The sequence below is a fragment of the Dendrobates tinctorius genome, unplaced genomic scaffold, assembly GCF_039654945.1.
Source record: "Dendrobates tinctorius isolate UK_male_01 unplaced genomic scaffold, ASM3965494v1 ptg000273l, whole genome shotgun sequence".
NCBI lineage: Eukaryota > Metazoa > Chordata > Amphibia > Anura > Dendrobatidae > Dendrobates > Dendrobates tinctorius.
The window spans coordinates 1514360-1540465 of NW_027361940.1; the positions used below are offsets into that span (position 1 = coordinate 1514360).

The following is a 26106-nucleotide window of genomic DNA, read 5'->3' on the forward strand; positions in this document are numbered from 1 at the left end:
CGCTTTTCTATTGGCCTGCCCTCTGTATCTGTGTGATATATTCTGTGTCCTGTGAGTAAAGTGTTGTCAGACTGGAAATACATGGAGAAGCAGTGATCTTTTATATGCGCCCATGTAACCAAGGAATTCCAGCCAGCGTCATTCTTTCTGACTCCAGCCAACGCAGAGCGGACCTCTGAAAATACGGGGTCGTACTGAAGGAGGTACCCCAGCTTGGGTAGACCCCGTTACAGTCCCCTCATAGCACATGAGATAAATCAGAGGCATCACTGCTATAAAGCAAGACATTAATGGCACTGGTTCATAAAGGAAACGATTGCCATGTACTGGTCACCACATGTTTGTAAGGAGTTTTACATCGAAATCACAAGAGAACTATGTGTAATGTCATATTTTATTTTACAGTTCATGGTAAACACTTTGTAGAAATGAGCAAACGACACGAGAGCGATAAGGCCACAATGAATGAAGAAGCGAGGTCAGATAGACACACCATTCTCAATCTTCTTCGGGTCCAGGTACAGGTAGGACAAGCGTCTGGTCTGATTCCGATCATTAACTATCTTGGATATCTCATCAAGTTTCTTCTGGAATTCCTGAATGAGTCTTTTGGGAGTTTCCTCAATGAAGTGCGCTTCACGGTAATTTCCAAGACGTCTCTGTAACAGAAAACAAACTAAAAACCAAGTACTAAACAGCAGTGGCAGACACCGGCAAATACCCACCCGGTCCAGGGGCTCGTTGCCGAGCTGCCACACTGTAACCAATCCAGTAGCGGTGGTGTTGACATCAGGCAGGGAATCCAGGATTGTCTGTAATGTGGTGGCCCCTTTGGTTGACGGAGGAGGGCTCTTCATAGTTGGTGACCCATTAGGCATCCAGGAGTAGAAGTCAAACTGCAGAAAACACATGGTGGCCATTATCATCCAGGACAAGTCATGTTTCCTCTAGGTTAATGGTCTGAATATAAGGAGCTATTGCAGTCTGTCCACTATAGGGAAAAGTTCAGCGAGAACATGAGTATTCCACGCAGTGTCGGGGGCCACAAGTCATCACTATGCCCAATAACTGCAGGGCATGAATAGACGTCAGTGGAGAGTTGCACATGGACTGTACGGTCTGCACATAGATGGAGAGTCAGCAAAATGAGTCTGGGGAGAGGAGACATGTGTCTGGAGAAATGGGGAGGCCATTTATAACCCCAGAAGTTACATCTGGTTGAGGTCAGCATCAATTTTCCTAATTTTTCTGCCACTCACCTGACCACTGTTGACCGCTGCGTGCTGAGCAGAACATCTGAACATCACCATGGTCAGGTATTTTATAAGTGAAGACACAGTTTCCAGGGACGATGGGATTCCTGATAAAGGGAGAGATGGGAGAAGACAACACTTAAGACTTTATAGTGAAGAGTTCTGTGGGGTGAGAAGAGCAGGCTGCAGTCAGACTGCCAAAGTGAGAGTGCCAGGCGTACCTGTCGTGCTCACCCGTGCGAGTGGGCAGTCTCATGACCGCAAGTACAGTGTGCAAGTGTGACGTAGCGAGCTGATGTCGGACACCTCCGTGAAGGCTTGTTATGTGGAATTACTACAACATCTACCATTACAGCTGGAAAAGGAAGATTGAACAGCAGCCCTGCCAATGGCAGGAGTGTTTGGAGTAAGGAGAGTTACTCCCTGGTTAGAGGAGTCAGCAGGGAGTACGGAGATGAAGCCGGTCACAAGGCAGGACAGACTGGAGTGCGTGATGGAAAGAGCAGAGCAATATGATGTCATGGGATCCAGTGCAGGTTAATACAGCCAAAAAGACAGAGCTCAGCTGCCATAGATCCGGCCAAGAGTCCATAGGGAAGAGAGTACTGTTTATTCGTGGGTCACCCAGAGTCAGCACAGGCAAAGTGGGGCCTAGAAGGCAATGAGTTGGCCAGACCTCGGAGTCAATGACTAGTGGACTTCCCAGGCATCAGCGGAGGTCTGTGGTCCACCAAGGACAGAAGGAATGGAGTATTCAGGACAGACGAGTCATATTGCCAAATTGTCACTTATAACTTAAGTGTCTAAGCCTCTGCACAAGTCAGGAGAAGCTGGGCACCAAGTGTTTCGCCTGCCGACTCTTGTACATACATTACCCCAGTGTCATCAGTACAGACCAATCGCCATGATATGGGCCGCTTTCTTCCCTGATTGTAATACCCCAGGGACACCTTCTTCTGGAGGTCTGAGGCCTCACTGAAGAACATCTGAATGCTCCAAGACCCAAACACTCAGGAACCTGCGTCACCGGTGCCGGAGATGCAGCACCACAAGTGGACTTGTGGGACCCTTACAAGTTCCATACTTACGATTTAGCAGAGGGCCTGCCAACTTCTCAGCCCCAAAGCTTCATATAGGGGTTTCCCCACTAGAGTAAGGGATTATGGGCAGGTAGATGCCATTACCCAGAGATAGGAGTTTGATCTCCCCTACAATCTAGGCAAACCACATGCTCTGAACTGCCACATGGCTCACTTAGCACTCACACACATGGGACCGAGTAGCGGTTCCCTTGCAGCATTATTCTTTAACACTGCTCTCAATACTGGGTCTGAGGGTTTTATCCCCACTGATTAGGAAGACCCAGCAATATGACAGATGTGAAGTGGTGGAGCGAGGGGTGATGCCTCACACAAGTGTAGGGTTCGAGCAGGCTCACAGGATGCAGTGACGAGACTGAATGTGGGGTGAAATAAACTTTTATAAGTTTTAAAGCCGCAAGGGCTAAAACTGATTAAATCAGACAAAACGGGAAACACTTATTTGTCCTCGCAGGGACTCGTAAAACAACATTAAAAAAACAAAAAGGGTCCTTATTTTCTCTATAATACACTTAGCCTTCCGGGCGTCGCTCGAGTTCACGACCACTCAGGGGTTGCAGATGTGGCTGCCTTGTAATCCACGACTTCCCGGAAGGACTTGTGCTTGTCCAGCCCCGAAGAGACCAGAACGATGGGGCGCAGCAGGCCCTTAAGAAACTGGACGGTGGGGCGCAACGGGCCCTGTAGTAACCGGAACGATGGGGCACAACAGGCCCTGAAGAAACCGGAACGATGGGGCACAACAGGCCCTGAAGAAACTGGGCGGTGGGGCGCAACGGGCCCTGAAGAAATGGGGTCGGTGGGGCACAACGGGCCCTGAAGAAATGGGGTCGGTGGGGCACAACAGGCCCTGAAGAAGCTGGCACGGTGGGGCACAACAGGCCCTGAAGAAACTGTCCAGGGGGTCAATCTCCCAGGCGTCCGTTTAGAGGCGCTCGTTCCCCAGCCAGGTCATGACGCAGTTTCAAAAAAAAAGACAAACGTTAACAAATTCTGCTCAGTGTCCCCTCAGTAACCGGGACGGGCTCTGCGGCCGCTTATAGCGAGGTGACGTCCCCTGAGGTCGGTGATGACGGGGCCGCAGCTGTGGGAGAAGACAGGGGGGCAGTGTCCTGGCCACTGTACCGGATTGCTGTGTCGTCGCAGCGGTCGCCTGAGATCCCGGTCCTGTCACACCACGGAGGGAATCAGCGGCCGTCACTTTATCTGAATCTTTGCGGGGGGAAACTCCCGGGGAGAGTCTCTTACGCGTCAACCTTCGGTCAGTCTCAAATTTCCCTTTTTCAGTCTCCTGCCTGTCTCTCTTTTCCACACCGTCAGTTGCCACAGTCCTCTCTCTGCCGCACGGCTTCCTCTCTCCTGTCAGGCTCTCTGCCAACTGCCACCTCAGCGCGTCCCCTGCTCCTTTTACCCTCGCCCCGCCCCCTGTTGCCCTGACAACTTCAGTCGCATGTCTCCCTTTGTAATCCCCCTGATGTGGTTTCTTCAACAACCCTGATGGCGGTCCCCCTGGTTCCAGCCCAATCACTGTATGGGGGTCCTCCTCCCCACACAAGCCCTACAGAGCCTGAAAGAGGACGGACAAAAAGAAGTCAAGTAATTAGTTTTCAGTTTCATTCCCATTAGGTAGAGGGTTTAGATGACAGCAGCGTGTTGTACACCTCACGATCACCAACAGGATACAGCAGAATTATGATTACAGCTGCAGATTATATCCAAGGAGAATCTGTCACCAGGTCCAAAGTGGCCAGGCTTTGCCCTCGTTTTAGTCTTACTACCCCCTTTAAAAGGGAAACGATTCTGACAAAGATTCAACTGCAGATACAGTGGCTTGTTAAAAAAATGCCAAGGGGGTGAACACTATTTTGTTACCTCACAACCTGAAATGTCACTGAGGGTTTGTATCAGTTCATGTAAAGAACATGCCAACAACTGTGAAGATGTGGCTCTTTATTGTGAAGCAAACAAAATAACTGAAAACTTCAGTGTGCATAACTATTCATTCCCCTAAAGTCAGTACTTTGTAGAGCCTCCTTTTGTGGCAGTCACAGCTTCAAGTCTGAGATTTCCACATCTTGTGACTGGGATTTTTGCCCATTCCTAAAGGTAAAACTGCTCCAGCTCCTTCAGGTTAGATGTTTCCTCTGATGAACAGCAATCTTCAAGTCGGACTACACCTTCTCCAACTAAACTAAGGTCTGGGCATTGCCTAGGCTGCTCCAGAGCATTAAATGTTTCCCCTTAAACCAATTGAGTGTTTAGCAGTATGCTTTCTGTCATTGACTTGTTCGAATGTGAGCCTCCGTCCCAGTCTCAAATCACTGACAAACAGGTCTTGCTCAGGTATATCACTGTATTTTGCACCATCTATCTACCCTTTGACTAGAAATGATTTTCCCTGTCCTTGCTGCAAAAAAAAAAAAAAAAAAAAAAAAAAAATTCCACCATCCTCACAGCATGATGCTGCCACCACCATGTCTCACTGTGGTGATGGGGTTTTTGGGGGTGATAAGCAGTGTTTGGCACCAGAAATAGGAGAAGTTTAACTTAGTGGCCAAAGAGTATAATTTTGGTCTCATCTGACCACAGCACCTTCCACCCTAAATTTGGGGAGTTTCCCACATGTCTTTTGGCAGACTGACAACAAGTCTAACAATTTGTGTTCAAGTAAAGGCTTTTTCCTGCCCACTTTCCCATAAAGGCCACCTCTATAAAGTGTATGGCTTATTGCGGTTGTGTGGACAGATACTCCAGTCTGATTGGGACCTCTGCAGCTCCTTCTGGGTTCTCTTTGGTCTCCGTGCCGCTTCACTGATTAATGCCCTCCTTTTCCGGGCTTAGTTTTGGTGGATGGCCTTCTCTTGGCAGGTTTGTTGTGGTACCATGTTCTTTCCATTTGATGCTTTGGGGGAAGAACTCCATTCCTTGCAGCTTCAGTCACAGCGAGCGGCTGTAACCACACCTGGCACTGACTGACAGCCAGCTCACCAGTGCATCAGTACAGAGGTGTCTCAGCGCAGGGTGTGGTCACAGCCGCTCGCTGTATACTGAGCAGTGACTGAAGGCACACCTCTGACAGCAGGAGGCTACCAGAAGAAACTGCTCCTCCTGGAAGCCGAGCTCACGGTGTGGCAGCCGAGCTCACGGTGTGGCAGCCACACAGATTTAGATTGCCATTAACCTGTAAATAGAGTTCAGGGGACACGACTGATTCCTTTTACATAACATTTACAGCTGCAATCACAGATCTGCTGTGTCCCGTAAGCGTTCATCCTGCGGGGTACACGTCGGTCATCTGGACCCTCTACACTAATAAAACTGAAGATGACAATCCAATCTAAGAACAAGGAGAGCAGTGGCAGAAATGAAGCAAGCCATTACTCATCCATTCCATTGGTACGGTGGTGGAGCTGCCATTATCATGGTGACATTACAACAGTCATACCTGAGGACTCGAGTTTCAGGAAGCCCCTCTCGTAGATCTCAGCCACCCAGTCCTGCAGTTCTGGATCCATCTGCACAGACTCGTCACTCTTATAATAGTAGTGCACAATGCCAGATACAAAGCTGGAAGGAGAGCGGAGATGGAGGGTTAGATCACGGCTTACTGTATAGTTCAGGTCTGTGGCACCATCAGAACTACACTACTCCGATATACTGCACATATTACGGTTATGTTGGTACAATACTGTATGGGCGCTGTTGGGTCTAGAGTCTAGATAGAGCCTGGCACTAGCTATAGGGGACAAGAATGACATCAAGTGGTGACAGTGTCTCATGCCACGTGAGATGTAATCTGCACTTTTCATACCACGCTCCACGTTTATCTGGGCACTGTACGATACCATCTAGCCAAGCAGTGCACTGCTAATCATACATATGGGCGGTCTGCCGGCACCATTTATTCATTCATTTCCCCCCCATAGTTTTGTGAAGCTTTCCAAAAAAAATAGTCTAAGCAAGATCTAAAGAGATCAGCTTTAATTACCACCAACAAGCTCAAATTTCTAGAACAAATTCATGTAAACTCTGGAAGGGGGAAGTTTTGGGTCATGTATACGTCACCTCTCCATCGCCTCCCAGATCATCTTCCCATCATCTCTGTAGTAGTAGTTGGGAACGGACTCCAATCCTCGGGCCGCGATGTCTTCAGGCAGACAGAGGCCGCTGTACGTCACCTCCTGCATCCCCCTCTCCAGTAAAGCATTAATACCCTTTATACCAAGAACTGTATTCTTAAAAAAAGGATTAGATGCGTGTGAGGGCAGCGTCAGAACATGCCCCATCCCAAAACTACAGGTGACCATGGGTTAACAGAACAAGAGCCCATATCTTTGAAGCCATTTCTGAGCTCTGGATGACTACACCTAGATTAAGTTTGTTTTCTGGAACTTTAGAAAAATAAAAACCTCTACATGTGAACAGAAACACCCCAAAAGGTAAAAAGGCAGAGTCATCAACACCCACTTCGTCCTTCACTGGATTCCACATGGAGGACACGTATATGTACATGGTCTCATCTATATTATGGGAAGAATTCCCAAAACCAACTACAAACCAGAGAGGTAATGATGAGGGGGCTTCATAAGCAAGATTCGAGCTTTTCAGCAAGCCTGACATGGAGCCATAATATTCCTCTATCCCACGAGGACCAGAAACCTTGGAACACAGAAATGGCTTCACGACATGGACCAGTAATTCTGGAGAGGCCAGAGGTTCTTCTCACCACTGAAGAAACCCTTAGCCATGCAAATAAGATTTCCTGAATCCTGAGCTAAAAGACACGTAGTTAGAAGGATCAGACAAGCGTTGTAGAAAGCATTCCCTTCTGAAATCCAAGCTTTGTGGGAGAGCTCCGGCCGGCCAACACAAACATGTGCCTCTGGCATTACAACGATTTTCTAGGAACTAGACTGACAGATTTTCTATGTAAATGGCCAAGACCGCTGAAGCCACGTCTTACATACTACATGATAGGGACCGCGAATTGCCTGAAGCCAGATATCAATCAGCCGTGACACTTCAGAACGATACTGGTCCAAGACAACTGTAATTCTTAGTAAAAACGTAAAGTTCTGAGTATTCACACCTTTAATTAGGGATGCATCTGAGAAATTAAAGCTACAACAGCCCCAGCCCAAAACCATCTGAGCTCGTCTATAAAATGAAGCGCACTGATTCCTCATTTTGTTCTAGAATATTCTTATCCCAGTATCAAGTTAAAAGATACAAAGTTTCTGGGCCCATAACCTAATCCACGTCAAAGGGCCAACTGAGCCCAAATAGGGCATCTCAGGAGCAATGCCAATCTCAACACCGACTACTAGCATCAATGGAGGCTTCCTGGCCCCACTAGATGCTGCAGAGACCCTCACCTACATTAGGAGTATTGGGCCTTCTGTTAGTTGACATTTAACCTTTCCTACTAGTCAAACATTCATAGACTGGATAGAACAAATCACATGAGCTCCTTAAAAAGGCAAGAACTCGCAGGGTTATTGAATATTTGTCTGAACCCCCATAGCTGTAACAGCAACATGGGCTCAGATGTCACCCCAACAGGGGTCGAAAGAAGCAGCCAGTGACAAAACCCAAGGCAACCCAAGAACAGATTCACAAGACCAGAGCATCAAGCTGAAGGATACCCAAACTCCTGGGCTGCTCCTAATGAAAGCCTTCAGGAATCCAGAAGGGCCATATGAAGCAATATCATCACTGTTGTCCCTGCTGGAGGCAATTTCTGTATACCGTAGAAGAGATTCATATTAGCTTTTGTCCTTGGCACAGGAAGCAATTGAAGGAAGTGGTCGCCAATACTTGCTACAGGTCTCTCTGTGGAGTTGTAGGACTAGACCTCTCGCCACATTACCTCATGGGAGACAATCCACCACGATGGGTGCTTGACATTAGCATATGCGTCTCAATGGAGGACACATCAGCAGTATTAGCTGTAGATATACAAGTAGAACCTGTCCATAACTGATCGGTCACACCTCTCCAAACCATCACATTAGGTCAGGACTTACTTTATCAAAAATTCCCCCAGGAGAAATGAAGGCAGTTCTGGCAATAGTGTTGATGTCCAGAGTATAGCGAAGATGAGCAACAACAAGCTGGAGAAAAGAAAGGAAGAAGGTCACTTTGTTAAGCAGAGATGGTCGCAAAATAGATAATACAACCATCGAGTGAGAGACTTTCCCCCAACTTCAGACAATACTCAATGCAGTTCACTAATAAAAGGCAATGGCAGATTCAGCTGGTTGCCACCGTCAGATCGTTTGTACCTACTGAAAACCACAGTTGGAGTCTATGGATCCACCACATGTCACTTAGTCATGTCCTGTGTAGCAGAATGTACTTGAGATCCAACCATGGATGGGCCCCTCTCACCTTGTACACTGGGTGGTTACGCGGCAGCTGCCGGTGAGTGGCTATGTTAAATACTTCAGCAAAGAGATGGGTGTGGAGCAGATGGTAGACCATCTGATGGACCTGGAATTCAGCATTGCGCACCCAGATCTTCGCCAAGGTCCAGTCCCATTCTTGGTCACTGGGCAAGAAGATCGGTGTCTGTTCTCCTGGAGTTTGACCCAACTAGTGGAAGAGAGACCATATCCAGAAAACCTCGATAAGTGTGTTACAGCACTAGCAGTTAAGGTCTGCTCAAATGAGTCAATGACCCATCATAGACAATACTGGAAACATGGACGCCGATGTGCACAGAGACCCTCCCCGTACAACTAATCCACAACCGTGCAATGTAGCGTTACAGCCTGTACTGTGCTCCAGAGCTGCACTCGCTGCATCCCAGCCTCTGGGCAGTCACAGACCAGACCATTCAGCCATTGAATGCAGAGACAACCCATGAATAATCTCACAGTATATGGCTTTACAGTAGGTTTTGTAGCATCTGGTTAAGAACTCCATGCAACAGCAATGCTTGATCGATCGGCTGTCACTTCATACTACACCGGGTCTGTTGTCTAACCAGGAGATATCTGCACCGCAGACCTGCACTATGGCGGGAGATCACTGGACCCAATTATATGGACCCTCAGTGATGGTTAATCTGTGGGGAAGATGCAAACGCCGCCTCAGAACATTAAGCATGACAGTGCCTGGAGCGGTCTGGCCACTCATCTCATGTAGGAACACCATTTTCCATGAGTGGGAGCTGTACAGTGGATATAAATTCACACCCCTGTTAGAATGGCAGGTTTTGGTTGGGAAGGGGGGGGGGGGGGGGGGCTCCTCATTTTAAAACTTTCCCTTTTAAAAAGGGCACCCACAATCTGAACAATTCCATTGATAAACAGATTTTGAAGGGAAAATAAAGACAAAACTACAATAATGTGGTTGCATAAGTGTGCACACCCTCCTATACTCAGCGTTGTGGTTGAGTCCAGACCCAGCCGATCACATTTCCATGATGTCACGTAGCAAGTCAGCACTCGGCCGCCGTCATTTACAGAGATTCCGATTAACCCCAGAGAACGTGTCGCTGCTCTGAGGATTGTCCTGACATTTCCTGGTCTGTAAACAGCTGACAACACAGCAGAGAATCTCTTGTGGAAAGTTGTCAGTGAGGAGGAGGGACAAAAACCATTTCAGACATTAGCTCTACCATGGACACAGAAGATGCTAACCAGGAGCTTAACCCCTTCACGACCCTGGATTTTCTCCATGTTCATTTGTGTTTTGCTCCTCTTCTCCCCACCGAGCCAATTTTATTGATACAATGTTTTGATTGCCTCTCAGTGCAATGTTGTGGTGACCAAACATCCTAAATTATGGTTTTTATTTCTTGTTACATCATTTACTGATCGGATTGTTATGTTTTGATAAGATCGGGAGTCTCTGAATGTGACAAATTTTTTTTATTTAGATTGGGGCGGGGAAATTTCAACCTTCTTTCAAAACATTTTTTCCACTTGCTTCAATAGTCTCCATAGGAGATTTGAAGCTACGATATTCCGATAATCTGTTCCATCTACCGCAGGGCTTCAGCCGTCATGTGTAACAAGTTGATCATCTGCTACGAGTGTTGGGCACAGGGTGGTGCTCATGGCAGTTTGGCCATGACAACTACAGGGGTATCCTGCAGACTCCAGGTTGTCATGCCAACCCATCGCCACCCGACAATCATGTGACAGGGTTTCTGATGGGTGGGATTAGTGACGAGCTTCCAGCATGTACACGTTAAATTTGACACAACAGTGACATTGAAAACTGGATGTCCCTCAAAAATTGGAGACAAGAAAATTGGTCTGGGAGGCTGCAGAGAGGCCAACAGGAACATTAAAGGAGCTGCAGGAATTTCTGGCCAGGACTGGCTGTGTCCTGCATGTAACAATCTTCTGTATTCTACACATATTCTGCCTGTGAGGTTGGTCAGCAATACAGGAAGCCTTTTCTACAAAGAAAAACATCCAAGTCTGGCTAGGTTTAACCAAAACCTCCATGATGCCTGCCAGAAGCCTATGGAAAGTGTGTTCTGTCTGAGGAGACCAAGTTGGAACATCATTCTAAAAGATGCAAAGCCAACATTGCACATAACCATAAAAGTCACCATACCCACAGTGAGGCATGGTGGAAGCAGCATTGAGCCTTGGGGTTGATTTTCAGGAGTTGGTGCTTAGTCAAGGGGGAGTGAATTATGGACTTTCCTTTCCAGCCTCTGATAAAAAGCTGAACCTAAGGGAAAATCTGGTGACCAGAAGAAGGCGCTGTACACACAAACTGCTCCTCTTTGCAGTAGCTCCAAATCAGTCAGACTGCAGGGGCAAGAACTTTGGATGTACCGCACAGAGACTCCAACTCAAAAGGACAGAAGGCTGTCTGAAATTCACAGGTGACCACAAGGTATTAGTGTGCAGATCTATGCAACCTTATTTTTACTTTATACCCCAAAACATTTCAGTTTTTCAATGGAATTGTAACAATTATGGGCAACATTAAAGTAGGACAACCTTCTGAACAAGTTTTTTGGTAGTTTATAGCATTACAGAAATCTGGAATCTTACCAGGCTAAGGCTCGTTGTTTAAGAACCACAGAATCCAGCTCATGAGCATGTGGAGTAAACACAAGATCTGCATGTACAATACCTGGATCGCGATGGGAAGCAGCTGGTCCCGGGGGTCCTTCCACAGCAGACACATGGGGGCAGTCAGGTATTGTGGCTTGCCATTAATACGATCATTGGTAGGAACTCCCTGGAGAATCTTGTAGTCGGCCAGGAAGACATTTCCTTTCTGTAAGACCAGTGGACAGAATAGAGAAGTTCATACACTGGAGGAAGCTTGGTGGAAGTTCAGGCCTTGAGTAATCAGAGCTTTAAATGGTAGAATTCTGGCATGAAAAGCTTTGAAATGTCAATTGTTTGCACAACTTGAGCATCTCTTGGCATTTTGCGCAGCTCTGACAGTGGGTGAAGATGTGGGTGAGGCAACCCCCACTCAAGTTCATGACACTCCACAAACGTTACTACTTGCTGACTGCAGTAACATTTGTGCCATTTCTTGCACTCCACCTGACCATCAAGACCAGCATGAAGAACATCTGCCTTGATGAGTTGGGGCCTTGGCACCATGTTTAACATTGTTATCAGTTCCTCACCTGAAGTTCATTGTGAAGGTCATGGGCAGACCCAAGAGATGGGGCCACCATGCTACTAGTGACCGGGAAGTTCTCCGGCAGTTTAGTGCATTTTTTTATCAGCATTGGGTTAATCCCATTCAGATACTGGTAACCAAAGAAGGAGTCTTCATTCCAGATCCTGGCGACCTCATCTGGAGAGTGGAGAGATGAAAACTTGTTTATGGGAGAGGATCATGAAAGAGCTAGAAGCAGGAGGATCAAATCCTCACCTTGGAATAAATGATTGAAGAAGAGGGTGGGGAGAACACACAAAGTCCCATTAGACCTCCTCCCAAAACAGTGCTCAGCATTTGGCCCCAATCCCACATGACTCATTCCCCCTGCAACCCCCCCCCCCCCTTGTCACCATTAGAGCAAAATTCACCAGCATAAGCCCCAGACTTTTGGAGTTTGAAAAATCCAGGGAAGAAGGACATGAGAGCCAGCCACAAAGAAGGGGTAGATGGGAAGGAAGTACCTGAGACTCTGGTTCTGTTGAAGTAAAACACAGTTTTCATGTCTTCTAGGTTTTTCCAAGAATCGGTGCATTTCGTCAAACCTTTTAATTTTATTTCAAGGGCTCTATAAGAAAATAGAGAAGTTGAGGCTTCCGGTGTGGAGGACCAAGAGGATGACAAACGTTTAAGACATATCTAAGGCGTCCTTCATAAGAGAAGCTGCACATTATGTTCTCGGAAGCAGCCATCTACTAAGCAGCTTGTCACTGGTCAACAGTGGCCGGGGGCATGGGTCCAGGTCTACTAGACTCATCACTTAGCCAAGTAGTGAGGTCATTAACCTTTTCTTTTATCCTCACAAGGTTCAATGAAGCCATACCATGGATCATATACAAGGAGCAGCTACCAGTAGGTTCAAGCCTGGAACCTTCACCTATAAAGTATTGATAAAATCTGTAAAGTGGTGGGGAATAAGTGGCGCTTTAGAAAAAAAAACCCCCAGAAAATCCTCATGTATATGACTAGTAATGAGGCTTCCAGACCAACTCTCCATCTTACAGTACAATACAACACAGTTGACAAGGTGAGAATTTCACAGTATTCGTGATTCATCTGGTACAATTGGGATTCACTAAAAACCTACGCCAGGATCTTGGCTATCTGGAAGCTGCTTTCCTTTAGTATGGAGTATTGTTCATTGATGGGTAGATCTTTCACAGATTTAGCATCAATGCAGTACGGGGCCCCTGGAGCAAACATCTTCCACCTGAAAATCAAACATCAGAATTAAACAATTAGGGTGGGACAAATTCCTGCTTTACCACTGTTAGCCATTGGATATGGCTACCCTGCTGTTAGGAGTATATGGAGTCACTCACTTGTAGATTTCTCTGTTCTTCTCCAGCTCTTCTGTATCATCATCTATGCAGACATAGCTGGAAGATAATATCCTGCCTGAAAGAACAGGTCACACTGTAATGAAGAGTCCCAACCTCTGTGCTTCAAGACCAACAGGTCCAAATGTCAAGAAAAGGCTCCTGATGTGCACGTAGCCAGAAGTATACAAGTGCAGTACGTTGCCACAGTGTTGGAGTTGGGCTGTTGACCTTGAGGTTTATTTTCTTAAATCCTTAAATTTAGTTTTTCCACTGTGGTGCAACACTGAGATGACAGACAATTGGAATATGGACCATGAAGTGGTCTCTGGATGGGGCCTTACGTTCCAGAATACTTTGTGCTGGATTGTCCCACCCAACCATGGTTACTCACCTATGCCATGAGGGATCGCCACACTGGTCTGACCATGGAGCCAGTGGTACACTGGGAACTGGTAGAGCTTCCCACTGGGGGAAGTGATGTGGACATATTCACAATACCAGGCATCATCAACTTGAAACACATGAGTCTCTTTGTAGAGTCGTATGGACAGCAGCTCACCAACATCTTCCTCTATGTTGACCTCAAAGTCACACACCTGGACAGGTTAAAGAATACAGACCTCACGTTATTATAAACACCCAAGAGGCCACTGGCTGTAGACAGCTGATCCACCTGTATAAAAAGCAGTCTACTCATCCTGAGCTTATAGCATTACCTTATCACAGATATTGAGGAACCAAGTCACAGACTGGTAACACACGGGCAGCAGACAACCCTGACCACTCTTGATTCAGTATCATGACAGCCAATAACTCAGCATGATCCATTGCCCCCAAAGTTACAAATCCCCATTGACCATCTAATGCCCTTCCTTCACCCAGTTGCTTCCTCCCATCTGATTTTTTAAGATTGAGTTGTCCATTTCTCAAAAAAATCCTTGTATGAGAGTTAATGATGTGGTTAGTAACCAGCTCACGAATACACATTTCCAAGGATTCTCCACCAGACTTGATGCAAGGTTTGGAGACTACACTTCCAGGTGCGCAAGCATTTTGTGTGTCAGACACCTTCATGGCTTTAAAAGAGGCTGGTGGACTTCATTGTTAAACCCTCTACCCCCTTTGTTGTCCCTCTATCTACACCTGCCCACTTATTTCATTGACAGCTCTGTCTTCATTGAGCCAGAAAATGGCAGCAATAGATTCAAAACAAGCAGGTGGGAGGGTGTAGGTAGATGGGGCACAGAGCGCCTGCCTTTGGATTTGACCAGTCATTCTGTGTTGACAGATTCACTTGAAGACCAAATATGCAGAACTGCAATCTTCAAGTGCCACACTGAGCTCAGCCACAAGCAGCGACTCTTTTACACAGACTTCTTTATGAAGGATGAGGGAAGTATGAAGATTGAGAAAAATGGATCCCAGGGTCACTGATGACTTGATCACCATTTACTATTATGTAATGTTCCCTAGTGAAGAGAGCCACAACTGTGAGAACATGGATTTTACTACCCAAGGTTCTCACTTCAGCTGTCTGTACTACGAGACCACTCACCGTTCCGTACAGCCACAAGTGGGACAGCTTCGTCTTTGCACTCACTCCTTTCTTCCCGATAAGGCTGATGGAGATGGAGTCAATGGTCCCACAAAAGAGGTCCTCGCCTGTGGCCACCGTCACCTTGTAGAGCCCCATGACTTCAGCAGATGTGCCACACATATTTGAGTCTGGAGGTTCACCGGATCCGAAGGGGTTGAGAGCCCCTAATAAATTGTATAAATAATCCATGTCCTCCTGGGGAAGAGATCACAAGTCACTAAGATGAGAAAACACCCCATAGCAAGAGATCCAGAGGAGACCAAGTCTGACCAACTGCAGGGTCGTAAGTCACAAAACATGGTCAGTGCTGCGCAACAGTCAGTCTGAACATCGTTGGGAGATTGGTCGCAGCCAGCGTTGGTCTGAAGTACCTTGGTCCCACCAGAGAAATCATTCTTGGGGCCCACCATCATACCTCCCAACTTTTGAAGGGAAAGAGGGACAAAGGTTGCGGTGCCACTGTGGCAAATTTTAAGCCACATCCCCAACCACACCCACTTCACAACTAGTCACACCCAAGTCCATGCCCCAACTGCACCCATTTAGCACTGCTGATCACACTGACTGGTACTGAGGAAAAGAAACAAAGAACAGAGGTGAAACAAAGATTATATGAAGATACTATAGCAGCCTGACTCCCATTGTAGTGCCCACCTGAGCCTCCCGGTGCAGGACATATCATGATCCACTCACATGGCCGGCATCCCCGATTCCAAGGTGATCCGTGCTGTCAGAGGACACGGTGATGGATTTGAAGCATTCCCTGAAGTGCCTCCATGGTTCCGTCACAATCTCTTCCCGAAATTACCTTATTTCTGGTAAGCTTCCAGCACATCACTTCCAGTGGAACGTCAAGTGCAAGTTTTAAAGTGCTCCACCATGTACTCCTGTGTCCGCAGGAAAAGTAAGCTCCCGGCTGGGACAGTGGGGCAGACTAAGAATCTGGACAGTCCCGCTGGATCCTGGACGGTTGGGAGGTATGAATGCTCCCCATCATACACCCTGTACACACACAGCTCATACACAGTTCTGCTTTGCATGCCTCGTACACACACAGCTCCACTCAGTACACACGTCTACACTCCATAAACCTCGTACACATGCGGCTCTGCTCCGTACACTTCCTACTACACCCCGTACACACACACTGCTCCATACACCTTGTACAAACACGTGTCTCTGCTCCGTACACACACACATACGTGGCTCCGCACACCTCGTACACACTGCTCTGCTTCAGCCAACCCTGTAAACTCCTCCCGACCTCACACAAACTTCCCCTCATTCAGCACCATGACAACCAGCACAGCAGTCCTGCATGCACTGAGGCCCATGATCATGTGACCCCTGACTCCTCCCCTCATCACAGGTCCAGCAGCCCAGCGACGTCACTGCTGGGATTTATAGAATGATGTGGAAATGGCTGGCACAGTGCTCTCAGCTGGATGAGGGGAGTGTGCGCCTAATCTAGGAGTTGTGCCCAGTCGCCGGTGCACCTGACATCTGCACACAGCACGGCCGGTCAGTTATAGGCATTACTGACATGCAGGGCAGGGACTAATGAAGGAGGCAGGAGCTGGGCCCACCGGAGGATCCTCCGATGTCCCAGTGCCATATGAAACAGAAATGGACTTATTGTTTATATAAAGGAGGGCTTTCCACTAGCCTGACAGCAGATGGCGATAGGGTGAAGTTATACATTTGCTGCATTGTGGGGAGTGAAGCTCTATTGTTGATGTTAGTTTTACTTTCGCTTTTGACTATTATACCAGCAGCACAGGCTGTGTGCTTCTGACTTAGCTCAGGTTTACCCATAAGTAGTAAATGCTGTTTACTCAAGATAACTTGCTCAGTGAAGTTCTCCTGTGGACCGGTGGATTCTCAAAAGATACACTCTGCTACAAGTCTGACCCTGGTGGTAGCCCGAATTGGATGTTAAGAAAAATGGATTTATATTTTAGCAGTTGGGTTTCATTACAACTTTAACCCCTTTGTGACATACTATCCCGCAAACATGACCTGGGCCCCCAGTACATTAACCCCTGGCACACCATGATCAAACATGATCGCAGTGTACCGGAGGGCATAGGGAAGCATCGGGCAGGGAGGGGGCTCCCTTCATGCTTCCCTGAGCCCCTCGGAGCAGAGTGATGTGATCGTGTTATTCTGAGGGTCTCCTCCCTGCAGGCTAGTGATGTGTCGGTCGCGAACAATCCGGCACAAAGAGTTGGCTCCCTGCTGCGAATGATGGGAGTCGGCACCCCAGTGAGAGCCACTAAAATCCTTGACTGGCTCTCACTGGGTGTAAAATCCTGGCGTTTGGCAGGCGTAACTCCACCCACCTGAACAAAACTCCACCCACTCAGCAATGTAATTGGGTCTTAGAAAGTGGGCAGGGGTGTATGTGGAAGGTGGGCGGAGTTATGGACGCCTGAGCACGTAAGCAATAGGTATCCATTTAGGATCCAAAAAGAGCCGGACTGCCCATCACTACTGCAGGCCCCCAGATCCAATATGGCTGCGGGGGCCTTCGGGGCCCTGCAGGGAGGCGGTTTTCTCAGTGCCTGGTGAGAGCAGGCACCGGCAAGCCTCCTGCAGTGCCAAATCACTGATCTGACAATTTATAGTGATATCCAACCTTGGGACAACATAACGTAAGAAACAAAAAAAAGGAAAAATAATTTAAAAAATTCCTAAATAAAAATATTTTAGTAAAATTTTTACAAAGAAAGTACACACATTTGGTATCACCGTGTCCTTAACGACCCACCCTATAAAACTGTCCCACTAGTTAACCCCTTTAGTGAACCACTTCAAAAATTAATTAAAAACAAAGCAAAAGACAATGCTTTATCATACCGCCGAACAAAAAGTGCAATAACACGCAATCAAAAAGACGCATATAAATATCCATGGTACCGCTGAAAAGGTCATCTTGTCCCACAAAAAATGAGCCACCACACAGCATCAGCGAACAATAAAAAGTTATAGCTCGCAGAATAAAGCGTTGCAAAAATAATTTTATATAAAATTGTTTTTATTGCATAAAAGCGCCAAAACATAAAAAACACAAATGAGGTAACACTGTAACCGTACTGACCCGAAGAATAAAACCGCTTTATCAATTTTACCGCACACAGAACGGTGTAAACGCACTCCCCAAAAGAAATTCATGAAACGCTGGTTTTTGTTCATTCTGCGTCCCAAAAATTGGAATAAAAAGCGATCAAAAAATGTCACATGCCCGAAAATGGCACCAATAAAAACGTCAACTCGTCCCGCAAAAAATAAGACCTCACATGACTCGGTGGGTCAAAATACGGAAAAATTATAGCTCACAATATGTGGTGATGCAAAAACTATTTTTACAATAAAAACCACCATAAATAGTAAATCAAACCCCCCGTTATCACCCCCTTAGTTAGGGGAAAATAATAAAATAAAAAAAATGTATTTCCATTTTTGGGCTAGGCTGGAGTTAGAATTGGGGGTTTCCACTGTTTGGGCACATCAGGGGCTCTCCAAATGCAACATGGCGTCTGATCTCAATTCCAGCTAATTCTGCACTGAAAAAGTTACAGTGCTCCTTCCCTTCCGAGCTCTGCCATGCGCCCAAACAGTGTTTTACCCCCACATGTAGGGTATCTGCCTACTCAGGACAAATTGCACAACAACATTTGGGGTCTTGTTTCCCTTGGGAAAATAAAAATTGGGCGTGAAAAGAACATTTTTGTGTAAAAAAAAAAAAATTATGATTTTTTAATTGTACGCTCCTTCCCTTCTGAGCTCTGCCATGCGCCGAAACAGTGGTTTCCCCCCCACATATCAGGTATCAGCGTACTCAGGACAAATTGCACAATAACTTTTGGGGTCCAACTTCTCCTGTTACCCTTGGTAAAAAAAAAAAAAAAAAAAGGAAGAATATTGGACCTGAATTTTTTTTTTCCCCCCAACCAAAAAAAGTTAAATGTTCATTTTTTTTTTTTAAACATTCAAAAACCTCCTGTGAAGCACCTGAAGGGTTAATAAACTTCTTGAATGTGGTTTTGAGCACCTTGAGGGGTGCAGTTTTTAGAATGGTGTCACTTTTGGGTATTTTCTATCATATAGACCCCTCAAAGTGACTTCACATGTGATGTGGTCCCTAAAAATAAAATGGTGTAAAAGTGAGAAATCGCTGGTCAACTTTTAACCCTTATAACTTCCTAACAAAAAAAAAAATGTTGGTTCCCAAATTGTGCTGATGTAAAGTAAACATGTGGGAAATGTTACTTAAGTTTTGTGTGCCGTATCTCTGTGATTTAAGGGCATAAAAATTCAAAGATGCAAAATTTTTGCCAAATTTCCGTTTTTTTTCACAAATAAACACAAGTTATATGAATGAAATTTTACCACTAACATGAAGGACAATATGTCACGAGAAAACATTGTCAGAATCACCGGGATCCATGGAAGCTCCAGAGTTATCACCTCATAAAGGGACAGTGGTCAGAATTGTAAGAATTGGCCCGGTCATGAACGTGCAAACCACCCTTGGGGGTGAAGGGGTTAACGTGAGATTTTAGGCCCAGTTCAGTATTTTACATCAGTAATTGCAGCCAAAACCAGGAGTGAAGGATGATAGAAACAGTCACCACTTCTGTCCTGGCTTCGGCTCTGTGCACACGCGGCAGATGACACAGGTAAAAGGCGGCACTTTGTTGGCAGACTTCGTACGTTTTTACCCCCGCGGATTCCAATAATTCAATGGGTGTAAAACACCTGCAGATCCGCTAAAAGAACTGCCATGCTGCGGAGAATAACCCGCTGTGGAGGCGTCCGGGCGGAGCCGGCGGCAGCAGGTGCGTAATTCACCCACAACACCCCCAGAAGTCAGACGCCTCGGAACCGGCGATAAATGGTGACGATGAGGCTCCTGGGGGCGCTCTCCACATCCCCCCCTGTGCTCTGCACTCACCTGGGCTCCTGGGGGCGCTCTCCACATCCCCCCCCTGTGGTACTGATTGTGGTGCTGATTGTTATGTGGATTGTGGGGCTGATTGTGATGTGGATTGTGATGTGGATTGTGATGTGGATTGTGGTGTGGATTGTGATGTGGATTGTGGTGCGGATTGTGAAGTGGATTGTGATGTGGATTGTGATGTGGATTGTGATGTGGATTGTGATGTGGATTGTGATGTGGATTGTGGGGCTGATTGTGATGTGGATTGTGATGTGGATTGTGGGGCGGATTGTGGTGTGGATTGTGGTGTGGATTGTGGTGTGGATTGTGGTGTGGATTGTGGTGTGGATTGTGGTGTGGATTGTGGGGCGGATTGTGGGGCGGATTGTGGTGTGGATTGTGGTGTGGATTGTGGTGTGGATTGTGGTGTGGATTGTGGTGTGGATTGTGGTGTGGATTGTGGTGTGGATTGTGGTGTGGATTGTGGTGTGGATTGTGGTGTGGATTGTGGTGTGGATTGTGGTGTGGATTGTGATGTGGATTGTGATGTGGATTGTGATGTGGATTGTGATGTGGATTGTGGGGCTGATTGTGGTGTGGATTGTGGGGCGGATTGTGATGTGGATTGTGGTGTGGATTGTGGTGTGGATTGTGGTGTGGATTGTGGTGTGGATTGTGGTGTGGATTGTGATGTGGATTGTGGTGTGGATTGTGGTGTGGATTGTGATGTGGATTGTGATGTGGATTGTGGGGCGGATTGTGATGTGGATTGTGGTGTGGATTGTGATGTGGATTGTGATGTGGATTGTGGGGCTGATTGTGATGTGGATTGTGGTGTGGATTGTGGTGTGGATTGTGATGTGGATTGTGATGTGGATTGTGATGTGGATTGTGGGGCGGATTGTGGGGCGGATTGTGGGGCGGATTGTGGGGCGGATTGTGGGGCGGATTGTGGGGCGGATTGTGGGGCGGATTGTGGGGCGGATTGTGGTGCGGATTGTGGGGCGGATTGTGGTGCGGATTGTGATGTGGATTGTGGTGCGGATTGTGATGCGGATTGTGATGTGGATTGTGGGGTGGATTGTGGGGCTGATTGTGATGTGGATTGTGATGTGGATTGTGGATTGTGATGTGGATTGTGGGGCTGATTGTGGTGCGGATTGTGATGTGGATTGTGGTGCGGATTGTGATGCGGATTGTTATGTGGATTGTGGGGCTGATTGTGATGTGGATTGTGGATTGTGGGGCTGATTGTGGGGCTGATTGTGGGGCTGATTGTGGGGCTGATTGTGGGGCTGATTGTGGGGCTGATTGTGGGGCTGATTGTGGGGCTGATTGTGGGGCTGATTGTGGGGCTGATTGTGGGGCTGATTGTGGGGCTGATTGTGGGGCTGATTGTGGGGCTGATTGTGGGGCTGATTGTGGGGCTGATTGTGGGGCTGATTGTGGGGCTGATTGTGGGGCTGATTGTGGGGCTGATTGTGGGGCTGATTGTGGGGCTGATTGTGGGGCTGATTGTGGGGCTGATTGTGGGGCTGATTGTGGTGCGGTGCTCTGCACTCACCTGGGCTCCTGGGGGCGCTCTCCACATCCCCCCCCTGTGCTCTGCACTCACCTGGGGGCGCTCTCCACATCCCCCCCCTGTGCTCTGCACTCACCTGGGCTCCTGGGGGCGCTCTCCACATCCCCCCCCCCTGTGCTCTGCACTCACCTGGGCTCCTGGGGGCGCTCTCCACATCCCCCCCCTGTGCTCTGCACTCACCTGGGGGCGCTCTCCACATCCCCCCCCTGTGCTCTGCACTCACCTGGGCTCCTGGGGGCGCTCTCCACATCCCCCCCCCCTGTGCTCTGCACTCACCTGGGCTCCTGGGGGCGCTCTCCACATCCCCCCCCCCCTGTGCTCTGCACTCACCTGGGCTCCTGGGGGCGCTCTCCACATCCCCCCCCCCCCCTGTGCTCTGCACTCACCTGGGCTCCTGGGGGCGCTCTCCACATCCCCCCCCCCCTGTGCTCTGCACTCACCTGGGCTCCTGGGGGCGCTCTCCACATCCCCCCCCCCCTGTGCTCTGCACTCACCTGGGCTCCTGGGGGCGCTCTCCACATCCCCCCCCCCCTGTGCTCTGCACTCACCTGGGCTCCTGGGGGCGCTCTCCACATCCCCCCCCCCCTGTGCTCTGCACTCACCTGGGCTCCTGGGGGCGCTCTCCACATCCCCCCCCCCCTGTGCTCTGCACTCACCTGGGCTCCTGGGGGCGCTCTCCACATCCCCCCCCCCCTGTCCTCTGCACTCACCTGGGCTCCTGGGGGCGCTCTCCACATCCCCCCCCCCCTGTGCTCTGCACTCACCTGGGCTCCTGGGGGCGCTCTCCACATCCCCCCCCCTGTGCTCTGCACTCACCTGGGCTCCTGGGGGCGCTCTCCACATCCCCCCCCCTGTGCTCTGCACTCACCTGGGCTCCTGGGGGCGCTCTCCACATCCCCCCCCCTGTGCTCTGCACTCACCTGGGCTCCTGGGGGCGCTCTCCACATCCCCCCCTGTGCTCTGCACTCACCTGGGCTCCTGGGGGCGCTCTCCACATCCCCCCCTGTGCTCTGCACTCACCTGGGCTCCTGGGGGCGCTCTCCACATCCCCCCCCCCTGTGCTCTGCACTCACCTGGGCTCCTGGGGGCGCTCTCCACATCCCCCCCCCTGTGCTCTGCACTCACCTGGGCTCCTGGGGGCGCTCTCTGCACTCACCTGGGCTCCTGGGGGCGCTCTCTGCACTCACCTGGGCTCCTGGGGGCGCTGTCTGGGCTCTGGCAGGGAGCAGCGGCCCTTATAGTAAATTGGCCTCCACCCTGGATGATGGAGGGCGGGGATCGCTCCGGATTGGGGGATCACTTTGGAGCAGATGGACCCTGGTTAACCTCTTCATTACCTGTTCCCTCCTCGCAGATCGGAGACTTTTTGTGGGAAGAGTTGGAGTTTTCCACATATTGAAATTGCAAAATGTGGGAAATGCAGAAATTTGCTTTATTTTCGTTTTTACACTTTTTGGCTTTGAACTATTTGAATGTTGTGAACATTTTTCGTGACCTTTGATGTTTTTTAGCCGCTTCTACGCCCTGAAGACAAATCGATTATAAATGATGTCAGTTTCTGACTGGCGACATTTATTCTGGTGTCGCAGCAGGTGATCGATGCGTCGGAGCCACTTGGGGGCGCCAGACATTGTGGCGGCAATTCTCAGACGAGTGGATAGCGCCCCTCACTGGACAGCTGCGGTACTACACTGAGAACCAGTGGCCAAACTGCAGACAAGGAGCCTGCAAGTCCCAGCTGCTGTAAAGAAGTCCGGTGAGACGGACAGAAGATCACACACATTTGGACCTCCTGCACCTGCCCTACGTCGCCCGTCCCACAGATTGTCGCATCATGGCGCTCTCAGGTCACGTCTCGTCGCCACCGCGGCCCCACAGCAGAACGACGCGGACACAGGAGGCGCCACATCACCCCCCCAAAAAAAGCGTACCGCCATATCTCCTCGCCCGCACACGAAGAACATTATTTCACCTCTGAATGTTCAATATTCCGAAAAAAACTGCAAGAAAATTAATAAATTCTGAATTTGGATTGAAAGAGATTTTATAAATGTTACGGTTTTCTCAGTTTTGTTTCTCACAATGTTTTTTTTCCAGCAGAAGGATCAGGGCGACGTTCCCGGACTGGCCGGCGGCTCTCCAGCCTGAGCGTGACAGCGGAGCCGGGATGGGGCGAGCCTCCGGCCAGTCCGTGCACAGCGCCCCAATGTATACGGCTGACTGGGCCCTAATGGAGAAGCACTCGTCCTGTAGGCAACGTACCCTCCTGGAAAACAGCTGGGATATTCTGCAGGTATCCGAACCACAATCCACATCACAATCCACACCACAATCCACACCACAATCCACATCACAATCCGCACCACAATCCGCACCACAATCCACATCACAATCCACATCACAATCCACATCACAATCCACATCACAATCCACATCACAATCCACATCACAATCCGCACCACAATCCGCACCACAATCCACATCACAATCCACATCACAATCCACATCACAATCCACATCACAATCCACATCACAATCCACACCACAATCCACACCACAATCCACATCACAATCCACATCACAATCCACATCACAATCCGCATCACAATCCGCACCACAATCCGCACCACAATCCACATCACAATCCACATCACAATCCACATCACAATCCACATCACAATCCACATCACAATCCGCATCACAATCCGCATCACAATCCGCACCACAATCCACATCACAATCCACATCACAATCCACATCACAATCCGCATCACAATCCGCACCACAATCCGCACCACAATCCACATCACAATCCACATCACAATCCACATCACAATCCACATCACAATCCGCTTCACAATCCGCTTCACAATCCGCACCACAATCCACATCACAATCCACATCACAATCCACATCACAATCCACATCACAATCCACACCACAATCCACACCACAATCCACATCACAATCAGCACCACAATCCACACCACAATCCACATCACAATCAGCCCCACAATCCACATCACAATCCACATCACAATCCACACCATAATCCACACCACAATCCACATCACAATCCACATCACAATCCACATCACAATCCACATCACAATCCACACCACAATCCACACCACAATCCACATCACAATCAGCCCCACAATCCACATCACAATCCGCATCACAATCCACATCACAATCCACACCACAATCCACACCACAATCCACATCACAATCAGCCCCACAATCCACATCACAATCCGCATCACAATCCACTTCACAATCCGCACCACAATCCACATCACAATCCACATCACAATCCACATCACAATCCACATCACAATCCACACCACAATCCACACCACAATCCACATCACAATCCACACCACAATCCACACCACAATCCACATCACAATCCACATCACAATGCACACCACAATCCACACCACAATCCACACCACAATCCACATCACAATCCACATCACAATCCACATCACAATGCACACCACAATGCACACCACAATCCACACCACAATCCACACCACAATCCACATCACAATGCACAATAGCAATCTGCTTAAATTATTGTGTTTTCTTCTGTGTTTTTTCACTTTTTGATCCGTTTTTGGTGGAATCTGTTGTTTTTTTAGCACAGAATTTCTTGGATGCCTTTGTGTTTTTTACATGGATTTTTTCAGGCTCCTATAGAAGACTATACAGGAAAAATGTAGCACAATATTTCCAGTTCAGCCGCGACTTCACCACGGGCGATTGTTCCTGATCTCCACTCTCCTCAATCGGTTACGTGCAGCAGCTTTCCCGCACCGTGAGAACACGGTCTTGTGCAGCGTGTTGTAATTTGGCCGGTGTGCGCACAGTAGGGCCGTGTTCCCACACAGCAGAAAAGGAGCGTTTCTTCCCGACGGTTTTTGACTCGTTGAACGCCTACATGACACAATTGCACGGATTGTCTTCGCTAACAACACAGTAAGAACAGGCTGCGCAGAATCTGCACCGAAAGTGCAAGAAAAAGCCCAATAATCCGATCAGACTGACACTGACAGTTTTAGAAAAAATCGCATAAAAAAAAAATCATCTTTTATGCTACATGGGAGCACGGCCTAAACGCTCCATTAATAATATCCACCAAATGTTTCCCGCCTAAACCCCGGCCAGAAAGCGCTGGCGCTCCTATTCCTGGAGGGGTGTCTCCGGGGGCTTTGGCTGAGTACTCCTGGCAGAAGCTTCCGGTGTCATCGCGGCATCTTGAGTGATCATCGATCCGAGTAGATTGAAGTCCTCACTCAGTCCTCACTTACGGCTGTCAGCGTTGTGCTGTCTGCATATTAGAGATTGTTGATGAAGCTGTGAGGACGTGCGCCGACTGGGGGGTGGTCCGTGAGACAGACACCGATGTGCGTCCAACAGGTCCTCCTTATATACATACATACATACACTGCACCAAATCTGCTGCTGTGTGAAGACATCAGTGACACAGAGCTGTCTCATTCACACAGCAGAGGCTTTGTCACACAACAGATTACATCAGTGACTGCCATCCCCTGTGCAGATTAGAAGCTGCAGACCCCCATCACCGGCCATCACACAGTCTGTTCTCACTGCTGCCAGCAGCCTGGGACAGTGAGGGAAGGAATCACTGAC

At 48.4% G+C, this 26106-nt stretch overlaps 2 protein-coding genes across 2 annotated transcripts; one reads left to right on the forward strand and one right to left on the reverse strand.

Moving 5' to 3' along the window:
* Nucleotides 1-376: 376 nt before the first annotated feature.
* LOC141072443 (polyunsaturated fatty acid lipoxygenase ALOX15B-like) lies at nucleotides 377-22743 on the reverse strand. Its single transcript, XM_073559708.1, has 15 exons — nucleotides 22635-22743; nucleotides 14882-15118; nucleotides 13718-13922; nucleotides 13327-13402; nucleotides 13092-13214; nucleotides 12469-12572; nucleotides 11970-12142; nucleotides 11459-11605; nucleotides 8744-8947; nucleotides 8380-8466; nucleotides 6419-6588; nucleotides 5799-5920; nucleotides 1260-1360; nucleotides 726-896; nucleotides 377-659 (listed from the first exon to the last, which is right to left on the reverse strand). The coding sequence occupies exons 2-15, from the start codon at nucleotides 15110-15112 to the stop codon at nucleotides 480-482; spliced, it is 2094 nt and encodes a 697-aa protein (XP_073415809.1). The 5' UTR covers nucleotides 15113-15118; nucleotides 22635-22743; the 3' UTR covers nucleotides 377-479.
* A 538-nt stretch (nucleotides 22744-23281) lies between these two features.
* LOC141072469 (uncharacterized) lies at nucleotides 23282-25062 on the forward strand. Its single transcript, XM_073559745.1, has 3 exons — nucleotides 23282-23294; nucleotides 23545-23634; nucleotides 23741-25062. The coding sequence occupies exons 1-3, from the start codon at nucleotides 23282-23284 to the stop codon at nucleotides 25060-25062; spliced, it is 1425 nt and encodes a 474-aa protein (XP_073415846.1).
* Nucleotides 25063-26106: the final 1044 nt, after the last annotated feature.

Excerpts from the sequence above, each read along its gene's own strand:
- LOC141072443 (XM_073559708.1), bottom strand. The coding sequence starts at position 15,112 with ATGGATTATTTATACAATTTATTAGGGGCTCTCAACCCCTTCGGATCC. Across the intron at positions 13,215-13,326 it reads AAGAACAGAGAAATCTACAA|GTGGAAGATGTTTGCTCCAG; the intron begins GTGAGTGACTCC and ends TTTGATTTTCAG. Across the intron at positions 1,361-5,798 it reads CCTGAAACTCGAGTCCTCAG|GAATCCCATCGTCCCTGGAA; the intron begins GTATGACTGTTG and ends TCCCTTTATCAG.
- LOC141072469 (XM_073559745.1), top strand. Across the intron at positions 23,635-23,740 it reads ATGGGGCGAGCCTCCGGCCA|GTATCCGAACCACAATCCAC; the intron begins GTCCGTGCACAG and ends GATATTCTGCAG.